This window comes from Choloepus didactylus, chromosome 14 (assembly GCF_015220235.1).
Source record: "Choloepus didactylus isolate mChoDid1 chromosome 14, mChoDid1.pri, whole genome shotgun sequence".
In the NCBI taxonomy this organism is placed as follows: Eukaryota; Metazoa; Chordata; class Mammalia; order Pilosa; family Megalonychidae; genus Choloepus; species Choloepus didactylus.
Window position 1 is genome coordinate 56,492,094 of NC_051320.1, and position 16,146 is coordinate 56,508,239.

The 16,146-nt window shown below is 38.6% G+C and overlaps 2 protein-coding genes and 1 non-coding gene across 7 annotated transcripts in view; 2 read left to right on the top strand and 1 right to left on the bottom strand.

The window, feature by feature from the left end:
- Window positions 1-223: 223 nt before the first annotated feature.
- Window positions 224-16,146, bottom strand: part of SNX31 (sorting nexin 31) — a 100,778-nt gene continuing 84,855 nt past the window's right edge. For 2 of the 5 annotated variants that reach the window (XM_037803256.1, XM_037803260.1), the window contains exons 11-14: window positions 13,891-14,004; window positions 10,275-10,352; window positions 5,516-5,572; window positions 224-2,053 (exon numbers count right to left, since the gene is read on the bottom strand). In XM_037803256.1, the coding sequence (XP_037659184.1) occupies window positions 1,952-2,053; window positions 5,516-5,572; window positions 10,275-10,352; window positions 13,891-14,004 (351 nt within the window). In that variant the 3' untranslated portion in view covers window positions 224-1,951. The remainder of the gene's footprint in view (window positions 2,054-5,515; window positions 5,573-10,274; window positions 10,353-13,890; window positions 14,005-16,146) is intronic. The other 3 variants (XM_037803257.1, XM_037803259.1, XM_037803258.1) reach the window with 3 other exon arrangements.
- On the top strand, window positions 1,079-1,213 carry LOC119509724. The gene has a single exon (XR_005211781.1). It is a non-coding gene; the product is annotated as a small nucleolar RNA SNORA9 (small nucleolar RNA).
- Window positions 3,619-5,268, top strand: LOC119509305 (L-lactate dehydrogenase A chain-like). Its single transcript, XM_037803261.1, has one exon. The coding sequence runs from the start codon at window positions 3,685-3,687 to the stop codon at window positions 4,681-4,683; it is 999 nt and encodes a 332-aa protein (XP_037659189.1). The 5' UTR covers window positions 3,619-3,684; the 3' UTR covers window positions 4,684-5,268.

A 16,146-nucleotide genomic window follows, 5' to 3' on the forward strand; every position in this document is an offset into this window, starting at 1 on the left:
TGTTTGTGGTTCCCCTCTGCAAAAATATCTCACTAGCCTAAAATCGAAATACACAACTTTAAAGTACTGGAAGTTATAGCTAGAAGCACTGGTTTATAAATATCAAAGAGCTTTAAGTGAGTCTACATTTCAAAAAAATCATTCATAAAATTTTCATCAGTCAATTCAATACTCCCTAGAATATATTTCATATTTATTTTATAATTAATTACATGACCCAGTTAAAAAGAACATTTTGAATACAGTATTGAACTTTATCTAGTTACATTCCACTTATTGTGATCTTAATTCTATACATAATTACATTAATTACCATGAGATTAATGAAACAGAACAAGGAAAACTGAGAAATTATACATATTTTTAAGGCTAAGAAACTTGTAAGGTCTCTGATAACAAATGCAGGGCCCTGTTGCTTTTCAAAAACAAAACAAAATAAAACAAAAATGCTCATTCAATGTAGCATGATGATTACTGAAGTGAATTCAGTATTCCAAGGATAGAATACAACATTAAAACAGTGGAGAAAAATAGAACAGGACAGTTCATACTTTGAGCACATCCATACTGGTACCCTCAGAATTACTTAAGGGAACAAATCCATATTTCATCATTTCCTTGCTCTGGTTCTGTGGATGAATCGAGTAGTGAAGTTCAGATTTCTTTTTCAATGATTCCATTTCTTAGGAAGAGCCATATTATCTTCAACTAATGAGTCATGTCTTCAGAACTTAACAGGCTTACAAAACTATATAGGACAAATGTCCTAATATGTTCTATAATTCCTCCAATTTCTTTCACAGCAAATTAATAATAGCAGTATTTAAAACTCTAAGCAGCAATTAAGTTCCAACAGTTTCCTTAGCTCCTTGCTTAAAGTACATCTGAGATGGTAACATTTTAGACTCACTGCATCTTAATGTTTTATAATGAGTCTTTCATTCATGAATATCAGAACATAAAAAAGACTTCATGAAACTAGGCAGATGTTTACTTTAGGACAAAAATAGAATGAGTTTCATATTAGTTGACTTGAGCTTGTCACTTGTCATTTATGAGTCATTAAAAAATCAACTGTTTGCAAGCCTCCCATGTTCTTGGGTCTGGGCTGACCTTGCGCATTCCTACAGTGCTTGCAAGAACAGTTTTGAAATGGTTTGAGGCCTTGATCTGCTCCATCTACAGAGCAAGGTTATAGAAATTTCACACAGTTGCTTGCCCCCTCCCAAATGTGTGCTGGTCAGTGTGGTAGCCACTTGCCACATGTGGCCTGATTAAAGCTAAGTAAAGTTTTAAATTCCATTTTTCGTTCACATCAGCCACATTTCAGGTTCTCAGTAGCCAAACATGGCAAGCGGCTCCGTATTGGACCGTGCGGGTTATAGAACATTGCTGTCCTCACAGAAGTTCTTCTGGATAGTGCTGGTATAAAAGGTGAAGGGGGTCATGGCTGTGATGTCTTCCCACCATGGTGCACAGCACACTGGTGTCCACCATTCCTCTGGAGTGTGAGCAGCAAATTTCCATAATGCCAGGACTGGAAGATACTTGAAAGATTGCCCCTGCAGTGGCTGTCGTGTTGTACTGCAGAATCCAAGCAGTGGTTTGGGCACTGTGTCGGCTGCTTTGAAAGTGACATGCTGTGCACTGGGACCCAGGCGCCCCTGACTTCTGAATGGAAAACGAGGGATATTTCATAAATGCGGTTTTAAAGTTGAAAAAAAAAAATCAACCGTATAACTTTGGTCCCTATTTTTTTTAATCTTGAGATGTACATAGAGTTTTATCTGTGTTGTTTGAATCTTGATGAATATGGGCCATCTTAATGTCAAAAAAATGGGAGGGGGTAAAATTTCTTCCAAAGACAGTACAAAGTCTACCTTCAACCCCAAATTTTGTTCATTGTCTTGAGACAGCCTTAAAGGACATTTTAAAAAGTAAGACATTCTCTTCAAAGATCTTCTTCCTTTATGGTACCAAAAACACAGTCATCTTCAGCTACCTTAATGGAAATCTTGCTTTTTCTTGGTAGAAAACTAAAATAGTCTTTCTGCTGCAAAGTAAACACAGAGAGATCAGAAACATATATAGAGGAAATAATTTCCATAAGAATAACAAAAAAAATTTAGGAAGGTTAAACCAAAATAAAAATGGCAAGAGAAAGTCTACATTTGTTTCAGTAAAGTCTATTTTAAATGGTTTTATCCTGTGGAAGCTTTATTCTGGGGAGTGGGTGGCAGTGGGTGGGGGTGGGTGGAGATGTCCAACTGTCAGGGCTGAGGAGAGCACCCCCTGGTGGTAGATGTGTCCAGAGCAGCTTTCTGAGCACTGAAGACATCCAGGTCATGCTTGAACTCTGCCGGGTCTTGTCCCTTCCTCATCTCTTAAAGTCATATGACGTTCACTTTTAACTTCTTAAAGCATTTTAAGAGGTTATGGCTGCTACAAACCTTAAAGTCAGTAAATAGTGTGGGTGAGACCTTTTGATAGATTAATTCTATGGAGGTGTGACCCCGCCCATTCAGGGTAAGTCTTCATTAGTTTACTGGAGTCCTTAGGAGAGCTCAGGGGCCAACACAGACCCAGACGCTTGGAGATGCAGACAGAAAGAAGTTTGGCGATGCTAAGCTAAGAGATGAAGCCCAGAGTTTGTCCTGGAGATGCTAAGAGCATACTCCCAGATGCTTAGAGAGAACAACACCCTGGGAGAACAAGCAAGGATGCACAGGAGCTGAGAGAGAGAAGCTAGGAGAGACAGAAGCCCAGAGACATTTTGGAGAAAGCCATTTTGAAACTAGAACCCAGGAGCAAAGGACCAGCAGACACCAGCCATGTGCCTTCCCAGCTGACAGAGGTGTTTGGATGCCATTGGCCTTTCTTCAGTGAAGGTATTCTCTTGTTGATGCCTTAGTTTGGACACTTCTATGGCCTCAGAACTGTAAATTTGTAACATAATAAATCCTCTTTATAAAAGCCAATCCATTTCTGGTATTTTGCATAATGGCAGCATTAGCAAACTGCAACACTTACTAAGCACCTTTATACACATATCAGACCCTGTGACAGGAGCTTGATCTGTAATAAAATCTATTCAAATGCGTCTGAGAACATCAACTTTATTTTGCTCACCTACACTAGAATTTGAACTTATAAAGAAAGAGTTAGTAAGGTTAAGGCTTAACCTTAATTGTGATTAACGGCATGGCCCAGGAGTCAAACTGCCTGCTTCCTTTCACCAGTGATTATCGTGCAGTCTTGTGCAAGTCACTTAATCTCTCTATGCCTACTTTCCTCCACTGATTTATAGGGTTGTGATGAGGCAAGATTAGTTAATTCATAAAAAAGTGCTGACAACAGTGCCTGGCACATAACAAGTGCTCAATATTTTCTATCTGATATCTATTGTTATTGTTTTTTGCACAGCAAGCCTAAAATGTTCAAAAAATATTTTATAAACTTAGAAGTTGTTTTATACAGAGTACAAAGCAGAAAATGTGTGAAACTAAAATATACAAAATAGAAAGAGGATTTAAAATGCATAGGGTGTCAAAGCAAATCACCAAAGAATTTGAGTTCTTGGAAATTTTCTATGTAAAAGTTCAAGAAAGCGCTGGATCTAACCACTGTGCGCTGCAGACGCCCGCTCGACGTGTAGTCCCGGTTCCTTTCCATTCCAAGTCTAAAATGGCAGCTCTCAAGGATCAGCTGATTGAGAATCTTATTAAGGAAGAACAGACCCCTCAGAATAAGATTACAGTTGTTGGGGTTGGTGCTGTTGGCATGGCCTGTGCCATCAGTATCTTAATGAAGGAATTGGCAGATGAATTGGCGCTTGTTGATGTCATAGAAGACAAACTGAAGGGAGAGATGATGGATCTCCAACATGGCAGCCTTTTCCTTAGAACACCAAAAATTGTCTCTGGCAAAGACTATAGTGTGACTGCAAACTCCAAGCTGGTTGTCATCACAGCTGGGGCACGTCAGCAAGAGGGAGAGAGTCGTCTTAATTTGGTCCAGCGTAATGTGAACATCTTTAAATTCATCATTCCTAATGTTGTAAAATACAGCCCGAACTGCAAGTTGCTTATTGTTTCCAATCCAGTGGATATCTTGACCTATGTGGCTTGGAAAATAAGTGGCTTTCCCAAAAACCGTGTTATTGGAAGTGGTTGCAATCTGGATTCAGCCCGGTTCCGTTATCTAATGGGGGAGAGGCTGGGAGTTCACCCATTAAGCTGTCATGGCTGGGTCCTTGGGGAGCATGGAGACTCGAGTGTGCCTGTATGGAGTGGAGTGAATGTTGCTGGGGTCTCCTTGAAAAATCTGCACCCTGAATTAGGCACTGATGCCGATAAGGAACATTGGAAAGAGGTTCACAAGCAGGTGGTCGACAGTGCTTATGAGGTGATCAAACTGAAAGGTTACACCTCCTGGGCCATTGGGCTATCTGTGGCAGATTTGGCAGAAAGTATAATGAAGAATCTTAGACGGGTACATCCAGTTTCCACCCTGATTAAGGGTCTCTATGGAATAAAAGATGACGTCTTCCTTAGTGTTCCTTGCATCTTGGGACAGAATGGAATCTCAGACATTGTCAAAGTGTCTCTGACTCCTGAAGAAGAGGCCCGTTTGAAGAAGAGTGCAGATACACTTTGGGGGATCCAAAAAGAGCTGCAATTTTAAAGTCTTATAATGTTGTATCATTTACTGTCTAGGTTACAACAGGATTTTTGTTGGGGATTATGCATGTTGTCCTTTTTATCTGGTCTGTGATTAAAGCAGTGATATTAAAATGACCTAGGGAAAACATCAATTTCTTAAAGTTAGAAGTAGGAATAATTCATAAAACCTCACAGCTATATCCTGATGCTGGATAAGATACTAGTCTTGGATAGTCCCAAACTGGTTAGTATAAAATAGTTCACCTCTGAGGCACCAGTGCCAATGTTGCACATGCTGCAATTGTCTTTCAAACCAGAAGAATGCATGGTTACTATGTATTATATACCTTCTGGTTACTTAATCCAAAATGCCTAGTCCAACTTCTTTCCCCCCCATTCAGTCACATCCTGGACTCCAATGTATAAATCCAATGTTGCATGTTTTGTGCATAACTGTTCTAAACGATCTTGTTTTGTGTACCAAATGTATCAAAGTGGTGTACACTGCCATGTAATGTAAAAAGAAAGACTACCTGTAAACAGTGCAACCAACTATCCAAACGTGTCATACCATTTAAAACACCAAATAAACCATGATCAGTGACTACTCTTAAAAAAAAAAAAAAAAAAAAAAAAAGTTCAAGAAAGCATTTCTTCTAGCCCTTCTAGGTGGTACAAGAAAAATAATGTACTTTTGTGACGGCCCTCCAATTGGCCCAACTGACATGGAGGAACGTCCAAGAAACAGAATTCTGGCATATTATTGGAAGTAGAATGGCTCTGGTTACTTAGGGTGGAGAAAGGCAGATTCATCAAAATTATAATGATTCAATTGCATAATTTTACTCACAGACCTGATTTTGTTGAATGTGGCTTCTTTTACTTTTGCCTTGTTCCGGAACTTCAATCTGCTAAATAGATAAGTAAAATATCAGTCAGCACAGCCCAGAGAAGCAAGCACACAAATAATCTATCAACTAGCACATTTCCTTTTCCATGAAGCCCAGTTAATGGACCTGAAGGCTCCCAGGCGGCAGGCACACCTGCATGCACTGGAATGGTCCCCCTTAAACTGCAAACACCGAAATGTTACAGAAATCGTGTCCCCAAAAGTGAAGTGAAGCTTATTGCCTAATATTGGTTGTTGCTAATGGATTTTGTGATTTAACACTGCTTTTAAAAGGACTTCATGTGAAATTAAATGTATATGCAAATCCTGAAATAATCCACAGAGCTCTAATCCATAAACTGAATCAAAAGGCACCATTAATCTGTAGATTACAAGGGGTGACAGTGTGATTCTGAAGACCTTGTGGATCACACCCCCTTTATCTAGTGTATGGATGAGTAGAAAAATGGGGATAAAAACTAAAGGACAAATGGGGTGGGATGGGGGGATGATTTGGGTGTTCTTTTTTCACTTTTATTTTTTATTCTTTTTCTGGTTCTTTCTGATGTAAGGAAAATGTTCAGAGATAGATTGTGGTGATGAACGCATAACTATGTTATCATACTGTGGACAGTGGATTGTATACCATGGATGATTGTATGGTGTGTGAATGTATTTCAATAAAACTGAATTAAAAAAAAAAAGGCACCATTAATCAAATAAAGAATCCAACTGAAGTTCAAGATGTGAGTATGCCTCATGTACCTAAGGTGAATCTAGTGTAACAGGCTCCCAGCAGGAAACAGATGGTGTGCTAATATGTGTTAACTGGAAGCATTTTAAAAAGGGATTATTTTAAACATAGAATTACCATGTGACCTGGCAATTTCACGTCAGGTATACACCCAAAAGAATTGAAAACAGGGACTTAAAGAGATACGTATACTGTAATGTTCATAGCAGCATTATTCAAAATCCAAATGTCCATCAACAGATGAATAGATAAGCAAAAGATGTTTTACATATATAAGGTGGAATATTATGCAGCCATAAAAAGGAATGAAGTTCTGATACATGCCACACCATGGAGTAAATGAAACATACTTGAAAATATGGGGAGCGAAATAACACAAAAGAACAAATATTGAATGATTTTTCTTATATGAAATATCTAAAATAAGTAAATTTATAGAGACAGAAAGAAGCCTAGAGGTTATGGGGGAAAGGCGGAGAAGGGAATGAAGAGATATTGCTTAATGGTACAGAGATTCTATTTGGAGTGATGAAAATGTTTTTTTAATGGATGGTGGTGATGGTTGCAAAACATTTTGAATGTAATTAATACCACTGAGTTGAACATTAAAATGGCTAAAATGGGAAATTTTACACTATGTATATGTTGCCACAATAAATTTTTTTAAGGGGAACTATTAACTATTTAATGGAGGTGTGGGCAGGTTTAAAATAAACCAAGAAGGGATGTTGGAGCTCCCAGGGATTAGCAACAAGGGGTTTGATGGTGGTGGTGGTGGTGGTGGTGGGCTGGGGTTGGGGGCAGACATTTTATCACCTGCAGGCCTGAAGGGGGAAGGGAAGAGCTATTACTGGAAGCAGAGAGAGTAGCTGTAGCTGTAGGGACAGGCGGCCTGACAGACACTGTGGGCCTCATTAGAGGGACATGCCCACCACAGAGACCCAGCAGGGTCAGAGGTGGAGAAATAAATACTCCAATCTCACTTTCCTCACACTCTCCAATCACAGGTCAGAGAGTGAGGTTGTGGTACGCAAAAGTCAGTCTCCTGGGACACAGAACAGGTTAGAGAAGAGTGGAGACTAGATCTGGACAGGCAAGCAGAAAGCGGCTGGCACACCTAATAAGTGTGACCTAGCCAGGTTTTGGGGGAGAGTCCTTAGGTTTTTCTTACTGGAAAAGAAATGAACTACTCTTAACTATTTGGTATGTGACTATTGCAAACATGGCATAGTGCTTATCACTCCAAAATTGTAAATGCCTCTTTACTAAATGCCTTTTTCCTCCAGCAAATGAGCTATGTATATATGTCATATTCTACAATAAAAAATATGATTTAAAAAAAAAATGAACATCTTGACACTGGATATTCAGTTCCTACCCAGGGACAATAGGCATTTGTAAATGATAGAATAAAGGAATGAATTACTTAAATTATTTACTATTGCTTATTATTTATAGAATATAGAGGAGGACATTTAACTAATAAAACAAAGTATGGATTATTAAAATATAAATTATATTTCAATTTGGAAAATTATTCACCATCATATTCTTGATGTACCTCTTGTGTATTCAGATTATGGGTGACTATATCAGAAAGTCTTTGGAAACACGTCTGTGTAAAATACATCTCCTTTGTTTTCTTGGTGTCTTCTGGAATTCTTTACATAGCAGAGACTACTGGTAGTCTACTCCATTATCCATTCTGCCCTCTCTCCTTATTAACAACACCCAAATGTATTCTAAGAGATGATACACTCTACTAAAAGATTACATTTACCAGACTTCCTTGCAGCTAAGTGTGGCTATGTGGTGTGACTAACTTCTAGTCAGTGAGCTACAAGCAGACATTCTATGTGAGACTTCTGAGAATCCTCCTTAGAAGAAAAGAAGTGAGCCCTTCTTCCTATCTTCCTCAGTCCTGTTGCCTATAATGTGAATGTAATGACTGGATCTCCAGCAGCCATCTTGGACATGAGGTGAAAACCACACACTGAAGAGAGCAGAGCAGAAAGGCCTCTGGTGACATCATGGAGCAACCATCCCAGTCCTAGACTGCCTACTTCTGTGCTGTTTTTAGATGAGAGAGGAACAAATTTCTATTCTGTTTAAGATATTCTTTTGTCTTTTGTTTTCTGTTATATGCAGTTGAACCTAATCCTAACACACTTTATTTACAAACAAAAAATCATGATTTTACTCTAAAGTAGCAAATATTAACAAAATTTATTTAGGCTTTTGTGTAGAAGCATGGCTTTAGGAAGAATGCTACACTTTTGTTCTTCTTCTGGTTTGTGGCTAATATTGCCTATAAGAATTTAACAAGACGTGTGTGTGTGTGTGTGTGTGTGTGTGTTGGGTGTTTAAATTTTTCTAAAGAAAAATATTGTTTGACCGCAAATTTGAATAATCTCTTCATAAACGGTTCAGGTGTTATCTCTGAAAACATTGTCTAAAGCTAATCTTAGCTAATTAACTTTAAGTTAGCACTAAAATTCCTCCCTCCCTCCCTCCCTTCCTTCCTTCCTTCTTTTTAGTACTATTTAAGCTTCTTCTAGGGACCATCTACTTTATTATGGAGCTAATTTGGTTACCATTTCCTCAATTTCTCAGTCCACATTCTTCACATTTATCAAAATCTTGGCATCAGAACTTGTTTTGCAAAATAGAGACCTCTGGTCCTAGTCTATACAAGCCTTCTGTCAGTGATATGTGTTAGTTCAGACTTTATATGCTTATCTAGGAAATCACTGAATGTCACAGTCATGCATCTATATGGTTACTTTAAGCTTCGCAAAATTACTTGTTCTAGTCAACTGTGCTTTGTGTGGATTGCACTTTGTGTGAACTAACCATGAATTCAAACAGCTAATCTGTCTCTTCTTGTCACCTTCCAGGATCTCATTCTATCCAAGGGTTTGTAGATGAAGTTCCAGATTGAAATATGGACCACCCCTTCAACATCAACAAAACTTGAAAATTCAACTTTCAAGAGGAAAGTCTTCACTTTTCTTTCCAAGAACCAAAATAAATAAATAAAGAGTTTGTACAAATAAAATGTGTTGAGTATTTAGGTAAAGCAATACAAGTATCAACTAATACACTGATTTTGCTGTCAGCCAGTGATAAACTATAGATTTCGATCCACATGCAAATCTGAGGAATGTAGTTAGTGTGGTTGTTTTTTCTTTCAAAATTTAAATAGATCACCATGCTCTCCATTCTGTTGAGCAAACTCTTTACTATTCATTGTACAAGTATTTCCTGCATCAAGTAGCTTACATTTTATTCATCCACATATGAGAGCACTTCTCTTTTAATGGGATTACTTCAGTAAATTATTTTCTTCTTCTTTTTAACATATAATGATCAGAGCTTATGGGAGGCCATCCTACATAAGAGGTTGGGTGTTATTAACTCTTTTTTTAAAGAGCGTCCTTGATTCCTTTATTGCTTTAATTTGCTCCTCTCAAGTACATTTTGAATTGTTCAAACACCAAGAGACAGTGAATTACACTTTCCCTGGAAAAATATTTCCAGTTCTAGAGAAAGATAAATAAATATAAAATGCAACTATTCTTTTAGAAAAAAGCTGCAAAGCCTACTAAAGGCCAATGTGTAAGTAAAGATGTCATCCATCCATCCATCCTCATACAAAGGACTAAATATAAATTAAAACATTAGGGAACAGAGAGGAGGGTTAAAGAGTTCTTGGCCATGCAAAGATGACTCCTCTTTGGAAAAATGACTTGAACTCTTAACGACAGGCTTCCTTCCGCCTGCCATTCTGGCGCAGGAGCGCCCCACCAATCCCCAGGGGGAAACGGAGCTCACTTCTGTGGGTCTGGACTCCCCCCACTCAAGGATGAGACATGCTGGCCCTGGGAATCCATCAGTGTTACTTGGTCTCCGACTGTCAACTGACAGTGGGAACTTACAAGAAAAAACAGACACAGATAAGAGTGCTTACCATTTCTGGATTCTCTGCAGCTAGCTTTACCATCTTTTCTGTGATCATCTTTTTCAAGCAGTTACTCAGCAAAAAAGCCTAAGAAACCCAGAAATAAACATCTCTCAACTGACGAGACCTTCATTCTCTTCCTTCTTCCCACCACAAAGCAGATTTTGAGCTCTGTCCTCCAATACTACATTGTCGAGAATGTGGATTTCTTCTTTACTTTCCAGAAATTTGCATAAGATGTAATTGGCAAATAACCTTAAATTTTCTCAATTACATGGCTATATTTACAGATTTTTAAAGGACAGATGAAAAATGGCTGCGATCTCAGTACTAACCTTTTTCCCTCTTAAAACTAACCCCTTGCTGATAGGAAAGTTTTGGTAATGTATGGTGGTGACGGTGAATTGGGAATGTAATTAACACCACCGAATTATATATTTGAATATAGTTAATAGGGGAAATTTTAGGTTGTATGTGTTAACAGAATAAAAATTTTTAAAAGCTATAGAACTGTACAACACAAACAGTAAACTGTAATATAAACTATGGACTATCAGTTAATGATATTACTATAATAATATTGTTTCATCAGTTGTAACAAAGGTACCACACCAGTGCAAAGTGTTAACAATAGGGAAAACTGTGTGAGTGTGTGTGTGTGGCGGGGGGGGGGGGGGAGTTGGGGGTGGTATATGGGATCTCTGTACTTTTTGCATGATTTTTCCATAACCCTACAACTTCTCTAATGAAAAAATTTACCAATATAAATATGAGAAATGCACCAAAAAATTTACAGGAACTAGGAAACAAAGAGTAAATAAGTTAAATCTGCCTTTCAGTGCCATTCACCATCTGCCCTGTCAATATCTCCTCTCAGCTGAATTAATATTAAAAAGTCATCTGGGTCCTTCTTACTCTGATTAGTCAATTAGCCACTTCTCACACTGTCTTAAAATGTGTCTTTTTCAGGTCAGTTACTCTCATAACCTTAGAGTAGATGATATAAACAAACAAACAAACTACTCCCTCCTATTACATTTTCCTTATTATTTTGTCGGCAAAAGATCTTATCAGCAAAAAACAATACAAACTGCTTATTGTAATCAAACTAATGGCAATCAATCAAATATTTAATTGCATATATAATTATTGAGAGGCCTATTATTAGACATAACCTGTCTTTTTGAAAGCATTAGCACCTTACTGCTCTTACTGAATTTTTTTTAATTGTTTTTGTTTTCACTTTCTTGCTTTTCCAGAATCTTTAATCATCACTTTCAAAACTGATAGTTGTCCCCAATATCACCTTGGTTTAATTATCATTGTTACTGCCAACATATACAAGGTTACACATCTTACTGCACAAAAGCTGGGGCTTCCTTGTTCCAGGATCACCCCATGTGCCAAATTTAAAGGTCCTTATGATTTTCCTATTTACTCTTTTCCCACCCAACCTTTCTTTCCCTTGTCCTGTTCTTGATCCTTGGATTACTGTTTTCTTTTTCTGCCCCATTACAGGTTGTGTGCTCAAGGGTGCTTGCTGTGCTGGGAGGGAGATGGAGAGAAGATGAAGGGGAAGAGAGAAAACCCAGGTTGAAGTGGAAGCCAAAGTGAAGGCACTTGGAAGGTGGGGCAGAGAAAGCCGAATCAGAGGGAGCATGAGCTATACCCAGGTAACATCTTGAGATCTTGCAGGGCTGTACAGCATGATAGGAATTCATTTTTTTTAAAGGAAGAGAAAGGAGGGAGGAGAGAGGAAAAGGACTGCCACCAGTAAGGAAGAGCACCAGAGCTAACATGGTTTATATGCAAAGACAAATTTTGACAAATCCCCAGTTTTGCTATGAATGAGGCCTATTTAGCTGTGAATACATGTAACCTACACAAAACCTGGGTACGAAATAGTTTAACATCAAAACCCTGAGCTGATGCAGCTAGGAAGATGTTTAACAGTGTTCCAGGGACGGTGAACCAATCCTACATTCCTATACAACGTACACTAGGACTCTGCTGCAAACCACGTAAAGATGATTAAATGTAAAGGGATAGAGCTTTCATTTAAAGGACTTAGAGGAGATTTGGGCCCAAGTTCTCAATTGTATGTGTAAGGCACATAAGCCACATTTCTGTCTTTTGCAAAGGTAGCCTTTGGGTACATATCAATAAACCCAACTCCAAACAAAATAAGACTTTCCTAGGAAACCTTTAGAAGAATGTTTATTGCATCTCTGTATACTGGCTTAAGCTCATAGGTACCGACTAGATTAAAAGACAATAATAAAATTTAACTACTGCACTTAGCATTCCAGGGGGTGGTTTCACTGCCCAAATCTCTCTCCATCTCTCCAAGGCACTGCAAATCTTGCCTCAGCCAAACTATCCTATGGATGTTTCATATTTAAGGTGAACCTGAAGTCCCATCTCCTTAATCTAAGATTTTGGTATAGGACTTTGTGTTTTTTAGAGGACTTTGATATCTATTATCTCATGACTACAACTGTACAAGAAGCATAGAGTTGAATGGGGGCTTTGGTTACTTGAAACCAGAATATTCCTTGGTACTTAGTATGATAAGCAGGGACTCAAATTGAAGAATATAATGTTGATGCAAAGATTACTTTGATACTTTGATTCTGTTTTAGAACATTTATAGGTTTGATTCCAATTTGAAATAGTTTACGTTGGTTGAATAATTTTTCAATTGGATTTGGTGTTTAGAAAATTAGATTACTTCTTAGGATTCTTATTCCAGTTTTAACTCGAAGTCTCTGGCAGATACTGATACCTACCCAAAATCATTCGTCCCCTTCTTCCTTGCTAACAGAACCGTGATTTAATTTGGGATTACAAAGTATCCATGCCCAGGCAATGAATCTCTTTCACTCTAACCAATCACACATTCTGTTCCTCTTTAGTAGATACTTGGTTCCCAGACTCCCTTGCAGCTAGGGGTGGCCATGTGACCCAGTTCTGGCCCATGAGACATAGTGGGGGCTATGATAATGGGGAAAAGTTTCTGCTTTCCAAATAAAAGGTCATTTATCTGCTTGGAAATGGCCAAGAGAATGATAGGGATGACAGTTATCTATCTATTTTCAGTGTTCTTACTAAGTGAGAGAATAAAAAATCTCTATTATCTAAGCTAGGAGTTAGCAAACTATGGCCTGTGGACTAAATCTAGCCTATAATCTATTTTTGTAATTAAAGTTTTAATGGATTATAGCCATACCCATTTGATTTTATATTGTCTATAGCTGCTTTTGTGCTACAATGAACAGAGCTGAGCTTTTGCAACAGACAACGTATGGCCCACAAAGCCTAAAATATTTACATCTGGCCCTTTAAAAAATTGTCTGCCAACCCCTGGTCTAAGTCACTGTCAGTTGAGTCTTCTGTTATTTGTTAACTAGATTCATTTCCAACTGATACGAAGGCTATAGTGACTAGTAAAATAAAATAAAACAAAAAACAAACTAAATAAAAGGTATTATGGATCAAAAAGAGGGTTTGTAGCACACTCTAGTGCCCTGCTGGGGTTGGATTAGGGTAATGGGCTTTGTCTACCCTTGCAAGCAAGACAGCATTTCAGCACAGAGGTTTTCCATGCGCTGCCGTGCAAACTCACCTGTTTGGTATAAAAAACAACCCATTGGCAGCGACTGTCCTCGCTGTACTTAAATCTGAGCTCTAAGTTCTGGTTGAGAGTTCGCAGGGGCCCATCCATATCCAGCACAGTCCCCTACAGAGGAAAAGATTTTCTTTGAAATTCAACAGAAACTTAAGTGTCTATTATGTGCTGGGCAAAATTAAAAACAAATGATATTGTCCCTAATCCCAAGGTGCTAGTACTATTGAGGAGCCATGAAAGTAAATCACCTCAATTTGAAATAATAAGTGTAATAAGGGAAGCAAACACAGCCCTTTGGAAGCAAATCAGATGGGTGCCTAACTCAGACTGGGAGGGTAAAGGAGCTTCCTAGAGGGAGGGGCATCTGAGCCAAAGGAGAAGTTATCCACATTTGTTGTGTTAGTTTTCGGTTTTTGTTTTAGTTTGGGAGAGGGGGTGCAGGGATGAGGGAGCCTAGCAAGTTGGAGGCACTGAGGGAGAGAGCATGGCTGTAGCACAGGCTCCACGTCATGGCGTATGGTGAGAGGAGAGGCTTAGAGAGGCCGGGAAGGACCAGTTCCCTGAGACTCTGGTAGGGAACATCTGTGATTTTTGCTTATATGGCATCTATTATTCCTCTTCCTCCTAGTAATGGAGGCTTTAATTCCCTTGGAGCAACCATCCCTCTTCCGCTGTGGCTGTCTTGGTGGTGTTAGGGTACTCTGTCCTGCCGGAGGGTGATGCAAGACCCAGGCCTGGGCCAACTGGACAAATACACTCCAGGCCCCTCATTTGTCTCCAGAGTAGAGGGATCCAAGGAGCAGGTCCTGACAAAGAGTTCCTGTTTCTTAGAAACCTTCAGCCCCTTTGGTTCCTGACTTTTCCTAAGCCTGTTCTTCAGTTTTTCCTTTGAATCAGTGATTTACTTTATAGCCTCTCAATAAATCTCTTTTTCCACGAAAGCCAGAAGTGTTGGTTTCTATTGCTTGCCACAGAGCAAGACACTGTTACAGGTTTCATAAGCTCTGTTAAGGAATCTGGACTTTATCTTGAGGGCAACAGACATCCATTAAAAAAATTTAAAGTTGGATAATAGCACAATTAGATTTATATTTTAGACATGTTGATATGATAGCATCAGTGTAAAAAATGACCTCGAAACAACTGTTTTCGGACACTGAACAACAGATAGTGCAGGATCGTTAACCTTGAGAGAAGGAAAAATAATGAGTTGAGTCCAACAATTATCCCAGCATACTGCCTGGAGGAGTTTCCAGGATGCAGTGCAGGTAGGGGAAACCCAAACAGAGCCCAGGGCTCTTGCTGAGTAGAGGAAAAAGATAAAAGTTTGAAGAAGTCAAGGTTACAATTTGTTGGACAGAATAACAAAGAGAGAGAGGGGTCCTCCCTGATACCAAAATCAGACAAGGGCATCACAAAAAAAGAAACTATAGACCAAAATCACTTATGAATATAGATGCAAAAATTCTCAACAAAATACTAGCAAATTGAATCTAACAATATATAACAAGAATTATACACCATAACCAAGTGGGTTTATTGCAGGAATGCAAAGTTAGTTTAACCTGCAAAAATCAAGTAATGTAATACACCATCTCAATAAAATTAAAAAAAAAAAAAAAAAAACCACATGCTCATCTCAGACTCAGAAAAAGCATTTGGAAAAATCCAACACCCTTTAATGATAAAAACACTCAAAAAACCTCTTCAACCTGATAAAGGGTATCTATGAAAACCTTGTAGCTAACATTGCCATTTAATGCTCAAAGACCAGATGCTTTCCTCTCAAGATCAGGAACAGGACAAGAATGTCTACTCTCATCACTTCTATTCATTCAGCATTGTACCGGAGTTTCTAGCTAGGGCAATTAGGCAAGAAAAAAAATAAAAGGCATTCAAATTGGAGAGGAAGAATTAAAACTATCTCCATTCATATATAACATGATCTTATATATAGAAAATTCTAAGGAATCTGCTTTTAAAAACCTATTAGAGATCAGAAAACCTAAGATGGTGGCTAGGAGAGACAGGGCAAAAAAACACCTCCATGAAAAATACTAGATAGAGGTCAGAAAGTGACCCAGAACACCAGTTCCAGCTACGCACCAGCTGGACAAGGTCTGCTAAATTCACAAGGACCGTGCACTTGGTGAAACCAGGAATCTGCATTCTGAAATAAGTGAGCGAGCCTGCTGAATGTCTGGCAGCCATGCTGTGGTGTGGGGAAACCGTGGGTTGGCGTTTGAAGGCAGA

What these genes read in the sequence shown, in the direction of transcription:
- LOC119509305 (XM_037803261.1), top strand. Translation starts at nt 3,685, where the DNA reads ATGGCAGCTCTCAAGGATCAGCTGATTGAGAATCTTATTAAGGAAGAA.